General features: G+C 64.9%; 6 protein-coding genes across 6 annotated transcripts in view; 2 read left to right on the top strand and 4 right to left on the bottom strand.

Annotated features, from left to right (window-relative positions):
• The window catches only part of AMSG_05826 (pyridine nucleotide-disulfide oxidoreductase), a gene marked incomplete at its 3' end in the record, with an annotated part of 1726 nt that extends 1532 nt beyond the window's left edge, over positions 1-194 (bottom strand). Inside the window, exon 1 of the mRNA XM_013901774.1 lies at positions 143-194. The remainder of the gene's footprint in view (positions 1-142) is intronic.
• A 319-nt stretch (positions 195-513) lies between these two features.
• On the top strand, positions 514-1449 carry AMSG_05825 (uncharacterized protein; the record flags this gene model as incomplete). Its single annotated transcript, XM_013901773.1, has 2 exons — positions 514-889; positions 1055-1449. 2 exons carry the CDS (start codon positions 514-516, stop codon positions 1447-1449), a joined length of 771 nt encoding a protein of 256 aa, XP_013757227.1.
• A 13-nt stretch (positions 1450-1462) lies between these two features.
• On the bottom strand, positions 1463-3227 carry AMSG_05824 (UDP-glucose 6-dehydrogenase). The gene is made up of 2 exons (XM_013901772.1): positions 3109-3227; positions 1463-2857 (listed from the first exon to the last, which is right to left on the bottom strand). Exons 1-2 carry the CDS (start codon positions 3209-3211, stop codon positions 1707-1709), a joined length of 1254 nt encoding a protein of 417 aa, XP_013757226.1. The 5' UTR covers positions 3212-3227; the 3' UTR covers positions 1463-1706.
• A 251-nt stretch (positions 3228-3478) lies between these two features.
• AMSG_05823 (uncharacterized protein) lies at positions 3479-4459 on the bottom strand (the record flags this gene model as incomplete). The annotated part of the gene is made up of 1 exon (XM_013901771.1): positions 3479-4459. One exon carries the CDS (start codon positions 4457-4459, stop codon positions 3479-3481), a length of 981 nt encoding a protein of 326 aa, XP_013757225.1.
• Positions 4460-4463: 4 nt separating this feature from the next.
• On the bottom strand, positions 4464-8610 carry AMSG_05822 (uncharacterized protein; the record flags this gene model as incomplete). Its single annotated transcript, XM_013901770.1, has 3 exons — positions 7316-8610; positions 6594-6940; positions 4464-6506 (listed from the first exon to the last, which is right to left on the bottom strand). The coding sequence occupies exons 1-3, from the start codon at positions 8556-8558 to the stop codon at positions 4464-4466; spliced, it is 3633 nt and encodes a 1210-aa protein (XP_013757224.1). The 5' UTR covers positions 8559-8610.
• Positions 8559-8803, top strand: part of AMSG_05821 (uncharacterized protein) — a gene marked incomplete at its 5' end in the record, with an annotated part of 1216 nt that continues 971 nt past the window's right edge. Inside the window, one exon of the mRNA XM_013901769.1 lies at positions 8559-8588. Coding sequence (XP_013757223.1) covers positions 8559-8588 — 30 coding nt within the window. The remainder of the gene's footprint in view (positions 8589-8803) is intronic.

Genomic DNA, 8803 nt, shown 5'->3' with positions numbered 1-8803 from the left:
TTCCCCACTTGCCCCCTCCCCTTCCCCCACTTCCCCCTTCCCCCCCTCACCCCCCTTCACCCCACCCGCTCACACCCCACCCGCTCACCCCACCCCACCACCACCCCACCCCACCACCACCACCACCCCACCCTTCACCTACCCACCAACACCAACACCACCCCATCTCCTGCCCCATTCCCATCCCCTGCCACTCTTGCCATCATGCTCGGCAAGAGGCGTGTGGACGGGCCTGCCGCCTTTACCACCGCCACACTGGAACACGCTGACCACCACCACGCCCACCGCACACATCAGCCATACACCCCCCCACACCCACCCACCCACACACACTGGTCACCCCTCCCTCTCCCTCTCCCTCTCCCCCTCATCCTCATCCTCGTCCTCGTCCTCATCTCCCTCGCCCCGCTCCCGGTCGACGCTGTCTTCAACATCTCCCAGCCAACGGTGGGCGTCCGTGGCCTGCCGGCGGAGAACACGACGCCGTGCGTCGATGTGGGCAAGGGCCCCACCATGACAGAGGTGCTCCGTGGAACTCTCAACAACTACACGCTGTATGTCTTCCAGCCTGAGATCAATGGCTTTATCACTCCCATCTTTATCGCCGACTCAGCTGCCTCAGGATCGCCCGTTGCCAATCCGCTCGTCCTCTCGGACACTGCCCCGGGCTACCACTTCATGCAGATCCCCTTTCCGGCTGCCATTGCCCTCATGGAGGGCGTGCTGGAGTTTGCCTACACCACTCAGAATGCTACCTACTACCAGTGCCTCGACGTGTCTGTGGTCGATCCACCGTCGCCGGCTCCGCCTGCCGGCGATGACATCGTCGCCCTGGGCATGACCGTCATCCCCTTCTCGCTCTCCGCCATTGCCGCAGGCATCGTTGTCTGTCTTCTCCTCGCCTGCCTCTACCTCTGCTGCAAGCGCCGCCGCGCTAGACGCAAGGATGACGCTACACAGACTCCGGGCGCAGAGGTCGGTCGAGGCAACCGCCCGCCCAGAAGACGACGCCGCCGATCGGCGACGCCTGCACCCGCAAGCCTGACCGAGCCAGCGTCGCCGGCTCCGGGCGCCCCGCGCCGGACCCGGGTCCACAAGCGAACCAAGACCCGGGTCATCGACGGCCCCGACGGCACCAAAATCATCAAGAAGATCATCGAGGTCGTCGAGTCGTCTGACGAATGGGGCACCGCCTCGAGCTCGGCTCTCAACGACGGCTCGGCGTCCGACTCGGGCGGGACCGATGCCGCCCACACCTCGCTCTCGCAGCGCCGCTCCCGCCTCCGCGCCTCGCGGTCCAATGGCCTCTCGTCAACCATGATGGACGCCGAGACCAGAGCCATGGCCACCTCACGCTACGGCGGCTCGTCCGAGGTCGGCGACTCGGACGTGCCATCGTACGACTATGAAGAGTACGAGCGCGCGCCGCCGCACCACACCCGGGTGTAGCAACCTGTGGCAATAAAGCACGACCGCGTTTACGCTGACGCCACAAACTGTGCAGGGAGTTACTTTGACTGGGAAGGGAGGGAGCCAAGGCAAGTATGAAATCGCTTACTTCTTGCCGATGCAGTACACCTGGAAGCCGATGGCCCGCAGAGCATCGTGGTCGAGAAGGAGACGGCCATCGAAGATGAACGCCGGCTTGGCCATGTTGTCGTAGATGCGCTGCCAGTCAATCTCCGAGACAAACTCGGGCCACTCGGTCATGACGGCGACAGCGTGGGCACCGTTGGCAATGGCGTACGGGTCGGTGTTCGAGTACTCCACGACAGACTCAAAGTCGATGTCCTTGGGCGCCTCGGACGTGTGCTCGAGCTCCCAGAACACCATCTCGCGCTTGACCTGGGGTCATAGATGGCAAGGCGGGCGCGCTCCTTGAGCAGCTCGCCAGCCACATAGATCGCCGCAGACTCACGAGTGTCGCCGGTATCCTTCTTGAACGCGTAGCCAAAGAGCGCAATGCGCTTGCCGCCAATCGTGCCAAAGAGCGTGTTGACGATGTGGCGGGCAAAGCGGTTGCGCTGGTACGTGTTGATGTCGACCACCGACCGGAAGTAGTCGGCAACCTCCTGCAGGCCCTCGCACTCACACAGGTACACCAGGTTGAGGATGTCCTTCTGGAAGCACGAGCCGCCAAAGCCAACCGACGCGCCCAGGAACTTGGGCCCAATCCGCGAGTCGCGCCCGACAGCGCGCGCGACCTCCTCCACATCCGCACCGGTCTTCTCGCACAGCGCCGAGATGGCGTTGATCGACGAGATCCGCTGCGCGAGGAGCGCGTTGGCCACAAGCTTGGAGAGCTCCGACGACCAGACGTTGGTCGTCAGGATCTTCTCCTCGGGCACCCACTGCGCGTACAGTGACTTGACAAGCGCGCACGCCGCGAGGCCAGACTCGTTCTGGTCAGACCCGATGAGCACGCGGTCCGGTGCAAGCAGGTCGCGGATGGCCGTGCCCTCGGCGAGGAACTCCGGGTTGGAGCACACGTCGAAGCGGAGGCCCTTCTCGCGCGCATGCGGCTCGAGAATCGCCTTGATCGCCTGAGCGCAGCGCACCGGCACCGTCGACTTTTCCACAACAATCTTGTTGCCCGTTGCAACCTGCCCGATCTGCCGCGCCACGGCCTCGATGTACTTGAGGTCAGCAGCTGCGCCGGCGCCCACACCGTACGTCTTGGTCGGCGTGTTGACCGACACAAAAATAATGTCGGCCTCCTCGATGGCGGCATCCACCTCGGTCGAGAAGAACAGGTTCTTGCCACGCTGCGCCTTGACAATCTCGTCAAGTCCAGGCTCGTAGATCGGGAGCTCGTCCGAGTTCCAAGCGTCGATCCGGGCCTGGTTGATGTCGACCACTGCCGCCATGCCACAACCGCTCGTGAGTTACGCCTCCCCCCCCTCCCCCCCACCGGTGGCCAACATGTCCCTCACCCTCACGTGCCCCCTCCCCCCTCCCTCCCCCCCCCCCCGCCCTTGGGCCCCCGCCGGCTCCCGCTTCTCGTCCAACCAAGTTCTGAGCATTTTTTGCTACGCCCGGCCGTCGCTCCAGCCACCGCACATCCACAGCCCACGCCGGTCGGGTGTGCGGCAAAGGCCTGGTACGTACCGGTGATCTTGACGTTGCACTTCTGCGCCATGATAGCCATGGTGGGGCCACCGACGTAGCCGGCGCCAACGCAGCAGCACACAATAGGGGCAGAGTCGGCCATAAGAGTCCAGGAGAAGAGGGTGCCTGCCTCGTTCACACTATCTTCGGGACGATTTCACACCGAAACGGAACGATAAAAACATGATGTGCCAACGGCCGCCGCGCCTCCACCACCTCCACCACCACCACACCACACTGCTCGCAATCGCCACCACGTTGAGGCACCAATTTTATTTTTTTCCCCCTCAAACAACCACTGTCAACACCCTGTCCAGCTCGCCGCAAGCATCACAAAAGCTCTTGCACATTCCACTTGGATCGCAGATTGTCACCGTTGTGACGTTGGTGGTCGCTTGGACGCCGCCCGTGCCTTCAAGTTCCACCGCACCGCATCAGGATGCCGAAGCGAGCGCGCTGATCCGCCCCGCGCGACTTGGACCCTGTCATTGGTAAAGACAACAGCTTGCTCGGCGAGCGCCCGCCGGGCGCGCGACGGCGGCGATGGCACCGGTCCGCCGCTCCCTCCTGCCTGCGGCCGCCTCCCGATTGTGTGCCGCCCACCGGCGTCGACGGTGCCAGCATACACTAGGAGGCCGTCGACCCAGAGCTGAAAGTGTCGCACGCCGCGCATCGGCGTCTTGGAGTAGTTGACCAGCTCGAGGCACGAGAAGAAGACCGGCGCCGGAAAGACAAGCTTGAGCCGCGGCACAGCCTTGCCGGCAGGGTGCCACGGCACCAGCCACGACATGCCTGCACGCCGCTTCTCCTCCGGTACCACCACGTTGTGCGCTCCGCGCGTATCATCCGACACCCCGTCGAGCACGTTGATGTCCGGCGGCGTGCCCACAACCTCCTCGCACAGCGCCTCGAGGTCCAGCTCCTCGCCGCTGAGGCTCCACCCTCGCAGCGCGTCCATACCCATGTAGTACAGGTCGCCCCAATTGGAGAGGAGCACAATCTCCACCACCAGACCGCCCACCACCGTCGGGAGCACAAACGGCTCACGCCGCCGCCACGCACTCGCCTCGTTCTTCCCGCTCCCACTCTCGCACTCCGCGCCGAGCCCAGTAGCCAGCTGCGCCTCCCGCAGCTGCGGATTGAGCTCGAGCAGATGTCCGCCCTCGGTCCCGGTCGCCCCGGCCTTGCGCACCACCCACTCGTACGCTTCACCCGCGTACACCTGCGGCGCATCGTCGAGCCAGAGCTCAAACGTCTTGACACCACGGAACGAGTCCTCCTCAGACTTGTTGTAGTTGTAGATGCGGAGGCCGGCAATCGGCCGCGGCGACGCCAATGAGATCCGCAGCATGTGGTCAGCGCCGGGGGTAAAGGATGAGCCACATATGCGTGTCGTCGCGCGTCGCCACCTCGCCGTCCACAAGTTTGTCCACCGTCCGCGGGTCGCCGCTCACTTCGTCGAGGTCGTTAAGTGACGCCGGCGACGCCTCCAGTGCGCTCGCTGTCAGCGGAATCGGCTGCCGCGTCTCGGCGTCGATGATCTCCAGCCCAGTCATGCCGACATAGAACGGATCTCCCCAGGTAGACAGGATGTTGAGCGTGATAGTCGATGCCATCGGCGCCTGCCACACCGCCGGCGGCGACGGCGCCGGCGACGCTTGCTCAGGCGACGCTGACTCTGTGCCTCGCCCACCACGCTCGGGCGAAGAGCCTCCCGTCGCAGACAACGTCAGCGACGACGGCGCGTCATAAGACGCCGACACGTCCGACTCCAGCTCCACAACGTGCTGGTACGGAAAGACCGCGTTGCCCTTCGCCTCGCTCACCTCGCCCTCCCACACCAGTTCGCGATCGTGCCAGACTTGCAGCCCGCGCACGCACTTGACCGAGTCCTTGAGCGACGCGTTGTAGTTGTGGAGAACAAGCTGGCGCGCTTGCCCGGTCCACGCATACGAGATGGTGATCTCGACGTGCGGCTCAAAGCCCGACATCAGCCATCCAAGCCACATGTCGTCCGGGCTGCATGTCGCTGTCACTCCGTTGAACATCGGCGTGATGGCGGCCTGCCATGCCGGCCCGCTCGGGTCAAGTCCCTCCACCTCGACGTCGAGCTCTGGATCGATCGGAATGACCACTCCGGCGCTGTCGACAAGACTCAGATTGGTCAGCCCAACCCGAGTCCGGTGGCCGTGCGTCGACCGGATGATCAGCCGCAGGCTGTGGACCTCGGTCGGCAACACTTGCGCGGCCACAACCTTGGCCGGCACGGCTTCTGTCGCCGCCGACGCTTCTACCGCCACACCATCTGTTTCCAGCCTGTTGGCAGGTGCAGCGTTCTCTGACAGCTTGGCACTCTCCGGACCGCAGAGGTTGACCCGGGCGCTACCGCCGAGCGCCAGCTCGCCCGACCACACCTGCCGGCCGTCCCATTTGACGACAACCCAGCTGGCTGCCGAAGCGGCCTCGTTCGAGTTGGTCAGCACGACCGAGGCCAACGGCACAATCGACGGAATGGCGATCGAGACGACAACCGCCGGCGCGTCGCGCGCCCGTGGCACCAGCCACTGCGGCGCAGCTTCGTCGAAGAGCGCTGAAGTGTCGAGCTTGCTTGGCCCGGCCACACCGGCGAGCGAGACTTGCGAATCGGCCAACACCGTCACACTCTGTCCCGACGCGTCAAAAAGCTGGACATTGCCAAGTGAGATGGCTGTAGTCTGGTCTCCCCGCGAAAGAAGTATCCTCAACGGTGTGCACTCGATGAGCGTGTCAAACTGTGGCCTCGCCACCGGCCGCGACGCTGGCAGTGCCATCGGCGACGCCGCCCTTGTTGGCGATGCCAGCGAGTCGGGCGTGTCCACAGTTGCCGCCGGTGACATCAACGGCGTCCTGGTCGGAGTCGACGCGGCTGTCGACGCGGCTCCCACCGGCAACATCAGCGGTGACCGGTCGACCGTCTCAGCCACACCAGCCGGTGACTGCACTGCCGGCGACCGCGCTGCCGGCGACCGCGCCGGCGACCGCGCCGACGCCAGCAGCCGCTGCAATAGGTCGAGCGACGACCGCACGTCTCCGTCGCCAGACGTCTCCGATTCGATGTCCAGGTCCGCCAGCCGATCCAGCAGCCGAACCACCATTCGCTGCTTGGACGAAGAAAGGGCCGCAACTTTGGCAGCTACGTTGGCCTCGATGTCGCGCGACGACGAACCGGTGCCCGAGACGGCCTCCAACTCGGAGTCGCCAGACCCCAAGCTCGCGCCCGAATCCGAGTCCGAGCCCAAGCCCGAACCTGATTCTGTCGAGAGCGGACCTGCTTGCAGCAGTGCCCGCGCCGACTGCGCTTTGGAGACATGGATAGCCTTTCCACCCGGCCCGGCAATGTGCAGCGAGTCGCGTTGCCACTGTGAGCGAAGACCGGCAGCGGCGCCGCCGGCTCTGCCCGCTCGCTCGCCCCCTCCCCGCCGCACTTTTCTGGTCCTTGTCCGCACCCGGGCCTTGACCCGCGGCGAGGCCTGACCGGCTTCGGGCGCGAGAATGACCGGCGCCTGCGGTGTCCCCCATGCCTTGCGCCGCCGCCCGCCCGCGGTCGTCCCCGCCGACGGTGCATCAGCTCGCCGCGGCGGCGAGCTCCGCGCCGCGCCGTTCGCGCATCCTCCGCCTCCTGCCGCAGAGGGGGCAGCTTCAGCATGCGCACCAGAAAAGTAGGTGGAGAACGCCTTCTCCCGAGCCTTGGTCTCTGGATCCATCTCGGCCTCCTTAAGCTTGCTCACCAGGCGCGACCGCTCGGCCAGCAGAGCCAGGTAGCGCTCATACTCGGCAGGATCCAGCGAGGGAGCTGGGCGTGTGCTCTGGCCACCCGCCCAACCACACACACCCAACCCGACAAGCCATGAGTCCCCATCCTCCCCTCCTCCCCTCCTTATGCCTGCTAAGTTCACCCCCCCCCGCTCCCGCTCTCCCTCCCGCTGCCACACACATACCATTGGCGCGCAAATGGCCGCAATCCGGGAACGAACGACTGCAGCACAAAAGAACGACGAGTGTCGGGCGCTAGCGGGGAAAGTGTCGACACCACGCCCACCGGCACCCACCCGCAACTTAGCAAGGCTTGCGCACCCACGAACTACTCGCTACCAAACGTTGACCTGCTTCTCAGCGTTGTATCTTTAAGGGGGGAGACTATCATCATCGGACCATTCCGATGGCGGACCTCGGGTGACGGCGCTGGATAAATCGCCGATGACGCTCGCCTCGACGCGCGGATCGGCAACAAGCACAGTGACGACGTCGAGGTGCCCGTTGACGTGGGCCTTGCGTACGGCGTAGTTACTGTCGGCACTTGGATCGACGCGCTGGTCACAAAGGAGGAGCTTGACCGCGGCCAGATGCCCTTTCTCGGCAGTGATTCGGATGGGAAAGTTGTCGCCTACGCAAGGGTCAACGCGCCCGTCTTGCAACAGTACAGCAATGACCGCCGCGTGGCCCATGGCGGCGGCCCAGCGCAGGGCGTCGCAGTCGTTGGCCGCCGGGTCGACTGCCGGGTCGGCTAGCAGGAGCTCGACGACGTCAACATGCCCAAACTCAGCCGCCCATCGGAGCGCCTCGTGGTGGTCGGCCGGCAGTTCGACTCGCGGATCGGCCAGAAGCAGCTTGAACACACTGGCGTGCTCGTTTTCAAACGCCCAGCTCACCGCAAAGTTGTTGTCGGCGGCCGGATCGACGCGCGGATCGGCGAGCAGCAGCCGCACCACTTCAGTGTGACCATTGCGGGACGCCCACCGAATGGCGTGCGAGGCGTCGGCTGCCGGGTCAATCCGCGGATCGGCGAGCAGCAGCCGCACCATCTCGGCGTGACCGGACTTGGCCGCGTACCGGATGGCATAGTTGTCCTCGGCGGCTACATCGAGCGAGTCGTCGGCCAGCAGCTGGACCACAAGCTTCGCCATACCCATCTGCGCGCCTAGCACAAACATCTGCGTCTGGTCGCTCCTACTCACCTCGCCGAGCAAGCCGAGTGCTACGTCCTCGAGACCATAGGCTACGGCTACAGCGCCGATGCCCAAGTCGCGGCTATCATTCCACCACACAATCTTGCCCACAGACCCACAGATATTGACCCGTACCGCCGCGCCGCGGACCGCCATTTCGCGAACCAGCAGCCGCCACTCGTCATCGTCCGGCTCTGCATCGTCAAACACGGCGCGTACTACCGCCCGCGGCTCCCATCGCCGTCCTCGTCTCAGCGCCATCCGGGCCCCGCCCCACAACCGTCTTGCCAAGCATGAATCCCAACCTAGCAATGCCTTTGCCATGTTCGTGCTGTACGTCGAGCCGAGGAGGGCCGTGTGCACCGCCTTGCACGTCGCCGCCATGGCCACCACCTCGCCAGCCCCCAGCACGTCGACGTGATAGGCAATGAGGTGGAGGACCTCTCCAGGCAGTCTGTCGATCATATGTACACCGCTATCCAGAAGAATGAGTGTGTATGGGTGTGTGTGAATGTATGGAAGGTGAAGTGTTGGTTGAGCCTAAAGGGTGGTGGTTGGTGGTGGTTGGTGGTGGTTGGGGGGTGGTGGTGGTGGTGGTGGGGGCGGGGAGGGGGAGGTGTCGTGCCAGTGACGCAAAGTGGTGGCAAGGATGGGGGACGGGGGAGGGGGGGGGGGGGGGGAGGGGGAGGGGAGGAGACGGACGACGACGA

The sequence above is a fragment of the Thecamonas trahens genome, assembly GCF_000142905.1.
Source record: "Thecamonas trahens ATCC 50062 unplaced genomic scaffold supercont1.27, whole genome shotgun sequence".
NCBI classification, from domain to species: Eukaryota; order Apusomonadida; family Apusomonadidae; genus Thecamonas; species Thecamonas trahens.
This window is presented reverse-complemented; position numbering and strand designations above follow the sequence as displayed.